A 14,908-nucleotide genomic window follows, 5' to 3' on the forward strand; every position below is an offset into this window, starting at 1 on the left:
TTTTTCTGGTCAATCAAAGAGCAGGAGGTGGTTTTTTTTTGTGAAAAGTCTAAGATAGTCAATAAATTGAGCTTCTTGCCATCGGACAAACATCATCAGCCATTTATATATACATATAAATCTGAGTCTCATTGTGATTGAAAAATATTGCTTGTCCTTCTGTTCTTTCTTTTCATTTTTTTTTTCCTATTTTAGCATTTACAATAATCGTTCAATTCAAACAAAAATTCCCTTGCATTTTCGTTATTTATCTTTACTAACTTCATTTCTTTTGCTGTAACCCCATTTATCACCATTCTTATTATCATTACGTTTTGTTTTGCTTTGCTTTGCTATGCTTTTTTTTTTTCAGTTCTCCTAAAGTTATAATGGATCATACCTCTCATTTTCCACTTTGCCTCTTGTAACACTTTTTTACTTTTTTCCTGCACACTACGCAATCCTAGTGATATATCAAATTTGTTCATCCTCGTAATTGATATCTGATTACTGGGAATTATCATTACCAGACCCAAGTATGCAATTCCAATATATTATATTTTTTTTTTTTTTAAAAGGGGAACATTTATTAATTTTGAATATTTAGAAGGGTTTTTCGTTGATTCCATTTCTTCCTCTGAGTGCTTCCACAAAACAGGTAATTTCACTTGAACGCGACGTTATTATACTCAGTAGGACAAAATATTTCCTCATATTGAAAGCAAAAAAGAGTACACCATATTGCACATTCCTTTCTCTAATCCCAAAAGATATTCATCTTTGACCTGTTCCGTGCTATTGTTTCCTGAAACTTGACTGTTTTTTATTCTCCAATTTTCAATAGTTTCAACCATTTGTTGCACTAATCTTCTAAATCCACTATCTTTGATAATTCCTCGTTCATCAGTCGGGAAGTCTAGTGACACCGCTAGTAATTGATTATATAAATCTGCGCTCTTCGACAAACCACCAGGGCGAAAATTTTTTTCGATCGCCAATTCATCCGCAACATTGGGTTCTGGTTTATTAACCTCTTTTCTTCCAGCATTAGAATCCATATTTTCCTTACCATAACCAATGCTAGCCACCGAATTGTTATTATGTTTATCTTCATTCGTCGCGCCATCGTTTTCAGGCTCCACGCTTTCGAAAATTGGTTCATAAGAGCTAATAGATGATCTTCCAAATACGTTGATCTTCGCAATTGTGCTAGCGGCAACTAGCGCAGTCATCGATCTCGGAGCAATATCCGAACAGCTAACTCCTTGTGAGAAGACAAACGGCTTGCCATTATTGGCTGTTGATATGTTGGAAACAGATGTTGTAGGTGAGGAAAATGAATTTGGTGAATTACTACTAATTGTAGAAGGACTGGTTATACTGATTGGACTGCTAGAATTACTTTCTTTAAGACTAGGACCCACGAAATTACTACTGACCCCGCTATTTTTATCGTCAGTTCCAGTACTCAATGCTTCACTTGACAAATCTTCATAAGAATCAACAAAAGTCGGGAAAGTACAACTATTAACCTCGTCAAGACTGAAATGAGATATGTATTGCTCAACAGTGGTAAATGCCGGCTTAATTTCTTTTTCCAAATCTTCAAAAGAACTGATCCCGTCAAAAAAACCCATCCCGTCATTGGTGATACTATTAACAAATTCCCGTGGTTGATAAATTTTCAAAGGATAAATTTTCACTAACGTTATTACCCCAATGACGAGTCCACAAATATTGTCCAACTGTGGAATGGTTGGTGAATTACTCATGATTGGGCACAATAGTTTATTCAAAATATTGAGCTTCACATCATTACGTAGCCGGTCAATCGCCAGTTCCATGGAATTCGCCCCGTTTCCTTGTTTGAATGATCCAATATCCTGAAGAATATTAAAAAGTAAAACACCAACAATGTGGATAAGGAATTGAGGGCTGATGAAGTTGGAAGCAATCAAGTTCCAAAATGGGCAGACTGGGTAACGTAACATGTTTGATCTTCCCGTTGATTTTTCATCAATCTTGTCCAACCTATTCAAAAGATGTAGTACCACATAGCCATATCCATCGGATATTCCATAGTTATTATAATTAAAATAAATTTCCTCGGAACTGCTCACCAAACCAGTCGATAAATTATCGCTGTACTTTGGGAAACTAACTTTATAAAGGTATTGACTGGGAGATTGTAGTCTCTTGTACGCCAATAAAAGTGCCATATCTGGTAAACATTTAATTTCTTCAATTAATAATTCAATTTCTTTTTGCTGATCTTGATATATTCTTGAATGTGCTGATGTTTGGGAGTTATTTTTCTTGGATTTAGACAAGTAAGAATTCAATGACATGATTGACCCGTTACATCTCACTTCCAATTCCAAAACCTTATCTTTCACAATGTTCAAATTCCCACCTTGCGTAGAGCTCTTCAAGATTTCGTTCATTAAAATTGCGTACCGAAATCTAGAGTTGCAAAACACCATTCTCACCAAGACGTTTTTGTGTAAACCAATCTCTGTGGGGAGCGAGGTGTCCGATTTATCCAATTCAATCATTGGCAATTTATTCCAGAATATTGCTGCCCTTAAATCCAAGTATACTATATGCCACCAAAGCAAACGATTGAACTGAATGAGCGCCATGTCTGAAGATTTGTGGAAAATGATGGGATCACGATCAAGTTTGAATAATTTGGCGATTTGTACCAAAAATTGAGTGTCTGAATACGGAGTGAACGGGGTAAACGACTGGTAAGTTGCAAATAATTGAAGATATTTAAGAGAATAGTTTGTTGAATTTTGTGGAAACTTTAAATATTTAAAGATAGCTTGAATAACATGATGATATTTGGCTAGTTTGGCGGAATTTCCAACCTTATGTGATACGGCGTATAGGATGATGTAATATGTGAGATAATAATCCAAAGACTCATCTAATGACTCCAGTTTGAGTGAGTGTGTATCACAATGCAAATTGTATTGAGTCTTGAACTCTGGTAGATCAAGTTTTGGAACTCGATAATCTATTTTGGAGGCATATATTTGGAAATATTGATTGGAAACCGATCTTGTTGGCAAGTTGGAAATTATTAGCTCAACTAGCATTGTACGTTCGCATTTGGGTAAATTCGGCAGTGGTAAAAATCCAAAGCTCAGATTAGCTGGTGTTGATTGTGATGGTTTATACTGTGATTTTCCAGTGATTATTGCTTGCTTATTTTGATGTTGAATTTCCGACCACAATATTTTCTTTTCCATATCCTCCTGTATCATTTCCTGCTGTTGAGAAATCGGGCTTGCTGGTTTCTTTGTGATTGTCTGTACTTTCTGCTTGGTGATCCTATGGGGCTCTTTATTTATTTTCTTCCTCAAATCACCCATCGTTTGCTCCTCAACTATTTCCTTTTCCTTATTTGTACTGGCTGGTTTCCTATCCACCGATGGCTTCTCTAATACCCCTTTATTCCTTTCACTTTTGGTATCATCCTCCTTCGCATGGTTCTCTTGATCCTTTAGCTTTCTAGCAGTTCTTCTACTAATCCGATCATTGACATAATACTCACATTGTAAGCCTAGCTTGGTACATCGGTCGCACACAGGATGAGTTTTCGAACATTTTATTTTCTTAGTATGGCACGCCACGCACGAATAAATCTTCCGCTGTCTTATGGGCTGTACTTTTAAGATACTCCCGTTCTGTAAAAGAATATTTTTTTTCATAGAACCTTGGCACCAGAACCTCGAAGGTTCATTCTCTAGTTTCTTTAGTAACAGGGGCTTTGACAGATGATGTACCACCAAAAGGAATAAAGGTCTGTATTATTTATAATACAATACAGAAATGGGAGAGGTGGAAAATTAGAAAATGGCAATAAAAATAACAATAACAATATGGATAGAGAGAGAGAGAGAGATGGACAAATATGGTAAAGAAGAGAAACACCAAAAAAAAATGATTCGGAGGTTATCAGATAATGCACTAAAGGACTGAATTTTCTCGCAGAAAAATCGGGTGGGTAACCACCGGCGCACCTACCGAGGAGTGGGGTCATCATCATTACTATTATTATAAATATTATCATCAGTATTATTATTAGTGGATCTATTTAATGAAAGATTTCTTGTTATCATACTATGAATATAACTTTATTTGATTGTAAGATGAATCAAAGGATAGAATTCAGGAATGAGTTGGTATATGCTGATTCCCTTCCAAATATGTGTGCACAGGAGATCTCGTCATCAAGTTCCAGGGACTAAAACATATATGTTTTTATCCAATAGGATCTATAATCAGCCAAAGAAGCTCCTTATTCATAGGATATTTTGAATTTCTAAGTGGTTTTATCTAATATTTTTACAAGGTGATTTTATTGATGATCAAACTTTGTCTAAATATCAAAAGCACTAATTTATTGATACAGCTTGGTGATGCTTGAGATCTTCACACAAACTTCAAACTTCAAATTTTTTTTTTTTGTAAGTTCTACAGTGAAATGGTCCAGTAGACATTCTTTCTAAGTTTATTTTTCATATATAAAATATGGCGAAAATATAAAGAATCATCGCTGCCCTCATTCACAGTGTTTGTATCATATATCCAGAAACTGTTCAATAATTATCATGGGGTTTTCATCGAGTTAAATGAAGATAATAAAAACAACCAAATCCAGAAAAAAAAATTTGTTGCGAATTAATTTACTGGTCAATTTACAAATGACTTAGGAACAAATTTGATAAATTTTCTAATTCACTCTCTCTTGGAAAAACCCTTTGCGTTTAATATTATTTTGTAATTTTGTAAATAGCGCCCTCCAAAACGAGAGCTTTCCACTAACTTGACACATATGTAATAATTGGAATGACTATCAGAAATGCGAGGTTTTCAAGTTTCTATATGACTTCCAATTTCTCATTTGTAATAATTATTCACCGTTGGGGTTAGGTTGTCATTTATTTATCTCCTTTCGTAGGATTTTCAGGCACCAAAACATCGATCTAAGAAACATCCAGTATATCCCCGTAGCGGTGCTTGAAATTGCCCCTAGATTTACTGAAATATTTACCAATTACTATTATAAATAGATTAAGTAGTGTGAGGCACCTTGTTTGTAATGCCCTGGTTCTGAATTTCTGATGCTCTGATTCAGAATCTGGTAATATGGTGTCTTCCGGAAGGAATACAAGAATGTTACTTAAGGATCTAGTAATCTTTTAACCAACAAAGTAAGTAGATATTTAGAAGAAGTAAGCTTAGAGTTAACTAAGAAAGAACTAAAAAGAATGCAACCGAACCAAAAATAACTTTATCCTGTTGTAATACTCGAGAATATTTTGCCTAACCCTACTATTATTGTCCCCAAGGAAGCACAGCTAATGGGGATCAACAGAAAAAAATATGAAAATAAATCTGTAGTTTCATTAACTGTTTTAATAAATATAAATAAAAAGCGATAATATGCTTTTGTCTCTTTCTTCTAGTGCCACAGAAGAGCCAGTGCCAATAGTTTTTCGCTGGGACTAAGCCCAAAGTTCTGAAATCGACGCTCGTCTTTACAATGAAGATACAGCTTATTATCAATAAAGATCTATAAAAATAGATCTTCAAAACTAGAATACATATCACATAAATAATGAAAAGGAAAATAAATCAATAATCACGAAAAAGGAAATAATGTTAAATAATAGCCAAGTAACACAAAAAAGTATAAAAATCAAAAGAGGAATAGATAATTATCGCATCGAAGATCATTGAAAATCATAGAATAGAAACATCTGTCCTTCTTCTTCCTGCAATAAATTGGCATTCTTCAGTAGATTACTAATTACCCTTTCCTGGTTCAAAAACATCACCTCTTCTATCATTTCTAACTTGGCCACCTTTGTAACCTCTCCCAAATTGTCTACCTTCTTGGAAGCCTGGATCGATATCAATCTCTAATACTTCATCATCAAGCTTGGTGTATTTTAAATATTTAACACAATTCAATGCCAGACAACGCGCCTTGTATACCACAAAGCAAAACCCGCATGGTGTTCTATTAAATCTGTCCAACCCCATAATCACTCTTTCAATTTCCCCACATTTCTTGAATAGCTCATGGATTTGTTCTTCTGTAGTATAGATTGATAAACCCCCAACGTAAACTGTCGAAGACCTCAATGATTTTTCCAAATCATCTAATCCCGCCGCCGATCTTTTGGCCTTCTTCATCAAATATTTCGAAGGCTTATCGGTCCTTCTACCCGAATAGTTGAAATCATGACTCTCCAATTTATCAATGATATTCATTATTACCAAAATACTCTCTAGAATAACATTAAATATCATACCCTCTGCCAATATAATTTTGGTGTTTTGACAATTAAAATTGCTTCAAGCACCGTGGTTGCGCAGCCCCTGCACATGAATTATTCACACAAAAATTTTCCAACATCCCCCAAATCAAATTATTTATGGGAGCCATCAAAAGACTACTAAAGACCGAAAGTTAATCACTAAGACCTATTTTTATTCATCATATTTGAGATCTTTACAAGACTTGTTTTCCCAAATGGAAGTCCAGAGTACAACTTGGGATGACTTGGGTCCTCAGCTAGAGGCATTCTTGTATTTATCTCCCCAAAAAACCCAAATCCAAGTGTTGGAGAAACTTCCTCAGGTAATTCTGTCTCAACCTCAAGACCATGAATATATTCTCCTGGTTTTATTAAAATCTTACAACCATATTCATAAGCCTGCTCTACAGCTCAAAGTTTTGGGATTATTAGACTCAATTTTGATGGTCAATTCCGATCTTTACGAAACCATGGTGTTAAGCTTTTTCAAGAATACTGTCAATGTGAAGAAATGCTACGTTGGTATGGATCCAACAGATTTAAAATACTTGTTTCAATGGTCTTCCCACTTTTTATCAAATAAAAACTTGGGAGCCAAAACATTGGCTAAATTATCAATTTATCAACTAGAAATCCTCGGGCAGATGATGTACCATTACTCATTGGTCAATGTCCATAAAAAATTAGATGGGTTATTCAATCAGTTAGTAACTTCTGTATCACAAAAACATATGAAAGAAGTATATTTACAATTGTTCAATGTCAAGGCTCTTCAATGGCCAACTCATTTATTGCTTGTGGCTGCCTTGTCTAAATTGAGACTTTTACAAGACACCAACATTACCGTGGTGATTTCGTTCTATTCCGCTAATGTACTTTTAAACAAGAATCATAAAACAATCTCGGACCAATTATACACCTTGAAGTATTTCAACCAATATTTTGCCTCACAATATTTGACCAGCAAATTGTTGGAAGAGAAATTGTTACCGGACATTGAGAAATCGATCTTGAGATCATCGGAATTCATCATCACTATGATTATCCCACATTTTTTCGAAAGTTTATTGGATCGCAAAGATGATGAGGAATACCCAATCTTGTTGGTGAAAGGTCCTGGTTTATCTAAACTTACTACCCAATTGATCTCTAATATGAAATCTTCAAATGACGCTGTTCGTCTTGGCGCACTGGACGTTTTGCAATTGATTTTGTCTAAAGTTACCCCATATTTGACCGAACAAAATCTCTTTAAAGTAATTGATGAATTGGCTAAATCATGGAAAGGCACTTCAAATTTCGACTTCAAATCCAGTTATGTTAGACTTTTGACATCTATCGTTCCTGACGCCAAATCGGTTTCTCCAGTGGCTATCAAGGTATTGGATGTGTTGAATCCTTTTGTCATCAAGGATCAAAATGAAGGGCTACTTTTTGAGTTTTTGAAATCCTATTTCTACTGGTTTTTTAAGATTATTACTGCTGATGCTAATTATGATACTGCCGGATGCTTGAAGATCATCAAGGGAGGATTGTCAGATAAGAAACAAGTCAACAGAAAATATTGGCTCATGGCTATGGGATCCTATTTCCTTAAAGTTAGAGAAAACGAGGCTTCTAAGAAATTTATCAACGATATTTCGGGTGCATTAATTGATAACTTTAATGAATTCGAGGCCAACCCATTAAAATCCCCAACCACTATTGTGTACGTGATTCTTTGTATTATCAAAGGTTTTTCTGAAGATCAATTCAAGAGTTTCATTAATAAATCTCTTCCTATATTGAGCAACCAAAAATTCTACTTGAAGTTAAACACAGATGTTGAGAAATCATGGTTTATTGATGCTTTATACTCCAACACTGACATGTGTGCCTCTGATGATTTAGAATTCGGCAAAGCATTAATATACTCCACTATGACTTCCAACTTTAGCTACGAACTTAGAAGACAGGCTCTCACAAAGCTCAATGCTTCTTTTTCCACCGCTTCTGATGATTTGAGATTAGTTTTGGGAGAATTGATTTGCGGTTCCTTATATAGCATTCTATCTTCCGGAGCTTCTGAAGAAACCACTAAATTAGCTCTCGACCTTGAATGGTCAAAGAGACTTATGTATGCCATCACTTGCGGATTGTTGTATGTTCCACAAAAACCGAATTCTTCAAACACCGTGTTGGGCAAAATATTGATTGAATTGATTGTGTTGTGTCACTATAAATCCATTGATTTGCATGTTGGGTGGGTTGACTTGGTACAACAGTGTCGTATGGATCCTGGGAAAATTGTAGATGACTTTGGGGTAGAATTTTTCCAAGCTTCTGTTGGTAAATTACTCACCATTAATACTTCATCTTACAATAATGATTCCGATCCTGGTGCTAAAGAGGTTTATGATGCCATAATTGATTCATTGTCAACAGTCTCATTCATCAAACCAGATTTGATCGGTCCACTAGTAGACCAATTGGTGGTTGGTGATTTGAGTTTACCTTCAACCGTAATCAGTGAAAAGTCTTTACAAATTTGGAAATCTTCTGAAGGAGAATTGGTGGATGATCCATTAGATTCAAATAAGGGATCCAAATATCAAGTTAACAAGAACTCTAAGGATTATGAAACCAAGAAATGGGAAGAAGATTTGAAACGTGAAATCCAAGCAAAGAAGGGGAAAACCGCCAAGAAATTGAGCAAAGAAGAGCAAGAATTGGTGAGAGTTCAAACTGAAAAAGAATCTGCCGTTAGAGCTGACGTTCAAAATGTCCATATGAAATGTGTTAGAAGTGTTAGATTGATCAGCTCATTAGCGAAAGCATTAAAATCAAAGATCAATAATGGTTATGAATATTGGTTCTCTAACTCTGTGAATTCTTTGTTGGATGTGATTAAAAATCCTAACAGTGTTGATTTATTGAATGATGAAGCGGTCGAATCATTTTTGAACTGCAGTAATGTTATGATCATTAATAATGATTCTGCTTCCTTGAACAAAATCAGAAGCTCCATTGGGGTGGTTATTTTGAATTTGTTCGAAGTTGAAAACGAAAAACTTGTTCTTCACCAGAAATTGGATGATATTGTTCTCAAGGTTTTGTTCACCCTCAAATTGATGACCGATAACAAACCATTGGATTGTTTTGGTTTGATTTACTTGCTTCCATTGTTGATGAAAATCATCGATGAAAAATCAGATGTTATGAAGGCTAAAGGTCCAAAAATGAATACTAAAGAATTTGAAAAAGAAGATCAAGATGAAGAATTGTTATTGTTGGCGGTTGATATATTATCAAACCACGCCGAAGTTTTCCAAAATGATCTCATTCCAAGAGCCAATATCTTGAGCTCTTTGATCTTGCTGATTGATAAAGTTCCATCTCGTGCCAAACTTGTCAAGGAATGCTTTAATGCTATCTGTGCCAATATTTCAAACAATATCAGTTCTGGTGATTTGAAAAATATCTTGATCGATAACTTGATGTCATCTAACAAATTCATCAGATTGACTATTTTGGAACAACTTGACGAGGAATTTATTTTGGATTATGAAGGATTAAAACCAGAAGATTACGCTCAATTATGGATCACTTGTTACGATAATGAAGAGGTCAATGCAGAATTGGCTAATTCCATCTGGCAAGAAAATCAATTGAAATTGACCGATGATTTGATCTATGATTTATTGAACCATTTGGGCCATGCCGATACTGGTATCAGAGTATCGATCTCCAAATCTATTTCTGCTGGTGTCGATGCTTCCCCATCCGTTTTCGATTCTACATTCACTAGATTGATTGAATTATTCGAACAATTTTCTAAACCACCTCCTCCAATTTTGGACGACTTTGGTTTAGTGGTCAAAACTTCTGAACAACAAAAGGATATGTGGGAGTACCGTAATGGTATTGCTATGTCCTTTAAACAATTGGCTTCCCATTTTACAGACGAGGCGGTGTTAATCTTCTTCCAGAAGTTGATTTTGGAAGATGACAAGTTCTTGGCTGATGCCAACGCCGACGTACATGTCGAATTACAAAGTGCTGGTATTGAAATCATCAATATCCATGGCTTGAACTTGGTGAATGAATTGATTGAAATCTTTGAAACTTGCGTGTCTCAAGACAATCAAGTTCCTAAGATCAAGCAAAGTACGGTTATTTTCTACGGTGTGTTAGCTAAACATTTGAATGGTAACAAGGACTCAACCTTGATTGTTCAGATCGTTAACCAATTAGTGAAGACCTTGATTGATCCAACTACTGGTGAACTTGTGCAATTCACTATTGCTAAATATATTGCGCCAATTGTTCATTTGTTTTCCGACAAGTTAAGCACTTATGTTGAATTATTGTTTGAAACTTTGTTTAATGGTAACTTCAAAATTAGCCAGAGAAGAGGTTCTGCTTATGGTATTGCCGGATTAGTTAAAGGTTATGGTATCAGAGCATTGTCCGACTTTGACATCATTAGAAATTTGATTGACGCAGCTGAAGATAAACAAGATTTCAAAAAGAGACAAAGTGTAATGTTTGCTTTTGAATGTTTATCTAGAATTGTGAGCAAGTATTTTGAACCTTATGTTATCGAAATCATTCCATTACTTTTGAGATCATTGGGTGACCACATCACTGAAGTTAGAGCTGCCGCCGATAAGACTTCACAAATCATTATGAAGAATACCACTTCTTTTGGTATCAAACAATTGATTCCTTTGGCAATTGAAAATTTGGACGAAATCTCTTGGAGATCCAAAAAGGGTTCTGTGGAATTGTTGGGTTCTATGGCGTACTTAGATCCAACTCAATTATCTGCATCCTTGTCGGTCATTGTTCCAGAAATTGTTGGGGTTTTGAACGATACCCATAAGGAAGTCCGTAAAGCAGCTGATCAATCTTTGAAGAAGTTTGGTCTTGTTATTCGTAACCCAGAAATTCAAAAGTCCGTTCCAATCTTGATTAAGGCTATTGGTGACCCAACCAAACACACCGAAGAAGCTCTTAACGCTCTTATCAAGACCCAGTTCGTTCATTACATCGATGGTCCATCTTTGGCTTTGATTATTCATGTCATTCACAGAGGTATGTTAGACAGATCTGCTGCCACTAAAAGAAAATCTTGTCAAATTGTCGGTAACATGTCCATTTTGGTTGATGGTAAAGACTTGGTTCCATACTTACCAAATTTGATTGGTGAATTAGAAATTGCCATGGTTGATCCTGTTGCCATGACCAGAGCTACTGCCGCTAGAGCTTTGGGTTCTTTGGTTGAAAAATTAGGCGAAGAACACTTCCCAGATTTGATTGATAAATTATTGGGCACCTTGAGTGATGAGCGTAAGGCCGGTGACAGATTGGGTTCCGCCCAAGCCTTATCTGAAGTTTTGTCGGGTCTTGGTGTTTCCAGATTGGAAGACATTTTACCAAGTATTTTGGCTGGTGCTTCATCAAGTCGTAGCTATGTTAGAGCAGGTTATATGCCATTATTGTTATATTTGCCTGTTTGTTTTGGTGCTCAATTTTCCCCATATATTGCTAAGATACTACCAGCAATTTTGGCAGGGTTGGCCGATGATGATGATATCATCAATGACACTGCTATCAGAGCCGGTAAATTGATTGTTTCTAACTATGCCAACAAGGCTGTTGACTTGTTGTTGCCAGAGTTAGAAAATGGTTTGTCCGATACTAATTACCGTATCAGATTGTCATCTGTTAAATTAATTGGTGACTTGTTGTTCAAGATTGGTGATATAACTCAAAAGACCATTGAAGTTACTTCAGAAGAGTTTGGCGAAGATGGCGAACCTCAAGAAGAGGAAGAAAGAGCAGTGTTTGTTATTGGTAACTCTGCGGTCGGTGCTAAGCTTGTTGAAGTCTTGGGTCAAGAAACTCGTGACAGAGTCTTGTCGTTGCTTTTTATTTGTCGTTCTGACACTGCTGGTTTGGTCCGCACTTCCACTATTGAAATTTGGAATCCTCTTGTGGCCAACACTCCAAAGACTTTGAAAGAAATCTTGCCAACTTTGGCCAGTATCATTATCCGTCGTTTGGCAAGTCCATTTGACACTCAAAGAATGATCAGTGCTTTGGCTCTTGGTGACTTGGTTCGTAGAATCGGTCCATCTGTTTTGAACCAATTGTTGCCAACTTCTGAGGAAATCATGGTTAGCGGTGATTCTAATGCTAAAGAAGGTATCTGTATTGCTTTGAAGGAAATTATGGCCTCGACTGTTGAATCTAATATCATCGATCATCAAGATGTTTTTATCAAAATTGTTGGTGACGCCATTATTGATTCAGATGAAAATGTTCGTGAAGCCGCTGCCCTCACTTTTGATTCGTTATTGGAATCTATTGGTAAACCTGCCATTGATGGCATTATTCCTCGTTTGTTGGAATTGTTGGATGATGATACCGAAAGTGAGAATGCAGTTAAGGCTTTGAGAGAACTTATGGGTAATAAATCTGAGGAAATTTTCCCAGTGTTGATTCCATCATTGTTATCCCCACCATTAGATTCCACCAAGGCTGTGGCGCTTGGTGCTTTGTCTGAAGTCGCTGGTCCTATCTTATACAGATACTTGACTGGTATTATTAATTCGTTCCTTGATAGTTTGGTAAGTCTTGATAGTGCAAGTGACCTTAGATCTCAAGTTTCCAAGAGTTTCACCAGATTCTTGTTATCTATTGATGATGAGGAAGGTTGCCATCCATTGATTCAAAGAGTGTTATCGTTATTGAAACATGAAGATAAGAACAGGGTTAAGGTGGTTTACGAGCACTTGAAGGAATTCTTCAAGAACTCCCACTTGGATTACTCTACTTACACCGTGGATATTGTTGAAAGATGTATTTCTTCATTAGATGATGAGGATGATGAATTAGTCAAGTATTCTTGTGAATGTTTGACTGCGTTGGTGAAGCATCAATCTAAGGAAATGTTGGAAACCTTAGTTTCTCCTGCTGAACAATCTTTGAGATTGGTTGGATCTCCACGTAGTGATTTGAAGGCTTTCAAGATTGTTCCAAAGGGTCCAAACTGTATATTGCCTATTTTCATTCAAGGTTTGATGTATGGTAACGCAAGCCAAAGAGAAACTTCTGCCGTCGGTATTGCTGATATAGTGTCTAAGACTCCTGCCATGAACTTGAAACCTTTCTTCACTCAAATTACTGGTCCATTGATCCGTGTCATTGGTGAAAGGGTTTCTAGTGACGTCAAGGCTGCTATCTTGTCAGCTTTGAACATCTTGTTGGAAAAGATTCCACAATTCTTGAGACCATTTACTCCTCAATTGCAAAGAACATTCATCAAGTCGTTGGGTGATCAAACTAGTGAGATTTTAAGATTAAGAGCCGCCAAAGCTTTGGGTACCTTGATTTTGTACCAAGCAAAGATTGATCCATTGGTCAATGAATTGATTAACGGAGTAAAGAGTAATGAGGATTCCGGTGTCAGAACCGCCATGTTAAAGGCTTTGATTGAAGTGGTCAACAAGGTTGGCTTCAAGTTAAACGAAACCTCAAAGAGCGGTATTTTGGAATTGATTGAACAAGAAATCACCGAAGTTGATGAAAAACAAACCATTGCTTACGCTAAATTAATTGGTTCTATTTCCAGAACTTTGACTAAGGACGAAGGTAGCAAGATTATCAAGGAAAAGATCTTGAATAACGAGAATATTAAGTTCAGCATTTTGACATTGAACGCTTTCTTGAAAGATTCTCCAAAGACCGTCTTTGTCAGTGGTTTAGTTCCAAATATCGTGAAGTTTACTATTGGAGGTATTACCTCTTCTGAACCATACCTTAGTGACCAATCGATCATTGCGGCTGGTAAGCTTTTGTTGTTGATTGGTGAAACCAATGCTCCAGAGAGATTCTTATTGTCAGAAGGTAAAAATAAGGTCAAAGAAAACACTGAAAAGTTTGAAGTGGAAGAAGATTTGATCCATAATATTGTTTCTGAATTGAGCAAATCGGTGGTGAAGCCTAACAGTAACTCCAGTGATTCCAGAAGATTATCCCTCGTGGTTCTCAAGACGGTTGCCAGAATGAAATATGATGAGGTGATCAAACCCAATTTGGATGAGATCGTTCCAAATGTGTTCAGTTGTGTTAGAGATGTTATTATTCCTATCAAATTGGCGGCCGAAAAGACTTACTTAGAAGTCTTCAACTTGGTAGAGGATGAAAACTTGGTTGGCTACAATGAATGGTCTAAGAAAATGGCGGAACAAGCTGGTAAGACTGTTACTAATTCAGCTGGGGCTACCATTCAAATGAGATCTATTGATGAGTACACCAAGAGAATTGGGTCCAGATTGGCCAAGGTTGAAAGAGAAAGAATTGAAGCTGGAGGAGATGTGGAAGCAATGTTTTCCGATAGATTTGAAGATGAGAAGGAGATTTGGTCAGTTGGGGGCGTGGAGTTGACTGAAATCTAAGAGATAATATAGTATCAATCTTAATTTTTTTTTCTTCCATTCATTCTTTTTTTTTTTTTTTTTCATTCTTTATTATTGATCCCATTATTTTATTATTTTTCTTTTTCTTTTTAGTATGTCTTACATTATAAACGGCTTTTCATTAGT

At 36.1% G+C, this 14,908-nt stretch overlaps 3 protein-coding genes across 3 annotated transcripts; 1 reads left to right on the plus strand and 2 right to left on the minus strand. All coding sequences in view use genetic code 12, as the record gives it.

Moving 5' to 3' along the window:
* Window positions 1–689: 689 nt before the first annotated feature.
* DASC09_003820 (Zn(II)2Cys6 transcription factor) lies at window positions 690–3,698 on the minus strand (the record flags this gene model as incomplete). Its single annotated transcript, XM_064993985.1, has 1 exon — window positions 690–3,698. One exon carries the CDS (start codon window positions 3,696–3,698, stop codon window positions 690–692), a length of 3,009 nt encoding a protein of 1,002 aa, XP_064850057.1.
* A 2,101-nt stretch (window positions 3,699–5,799) lies between these two features.
* On the minus strand, window positions 5,800–6,309 carry CBC2 (nuclear cap-binding protein subunit CBC2; the record flags this gene model as incomplete). The annotated part of the gene is made up of 1 exon (XM_064993986.1): window positions 5,800–6,309. The coding sequence occupies one exon, from the start codon at window positions 6,307–6,309 to the stop codon at window positions 5,800–5,802; it is 510 nt and encodes a 169-aa protein (XP_064850058.1).
* A 223-nt stretch (window positions 6,310–6,532) lies between these two features.
* Window positions 6,533–14,761, plus strand: GCN1 (Gcn1p; the record flags this gene model as incomplete). Its single annotated transcript, XM_064993987.1, has 1 exon — window positions 6,533–14,761. The coding sequence occupies one exon, from the start codon at window positions 6,533–6,535 to the stop codon at window positions 14,759–14,761; it is 8,229 nt and encodes a 2,742-aa protein (XP_064850059.1).
* Between the last annotated feature and the right edge of the window lie 147 nt (window positions 14,762–14,908).

This window comes from Saccharomycopsis crataegensis (assembly GCF_037102585.1).
Source record: "Saccharomycopsis crataegensis DNA, jcf7180000000072, whole genome shotgun sequence".
Taxonomy (NCBI): domain Eukaryota; kingdom Fungi; phylum Ascomycota; class Saccharomycetes; order Ascoideales; family Saccharomycopsidaceae; genus Saccharomycopsis; species Saccharomycopsis crataegensis.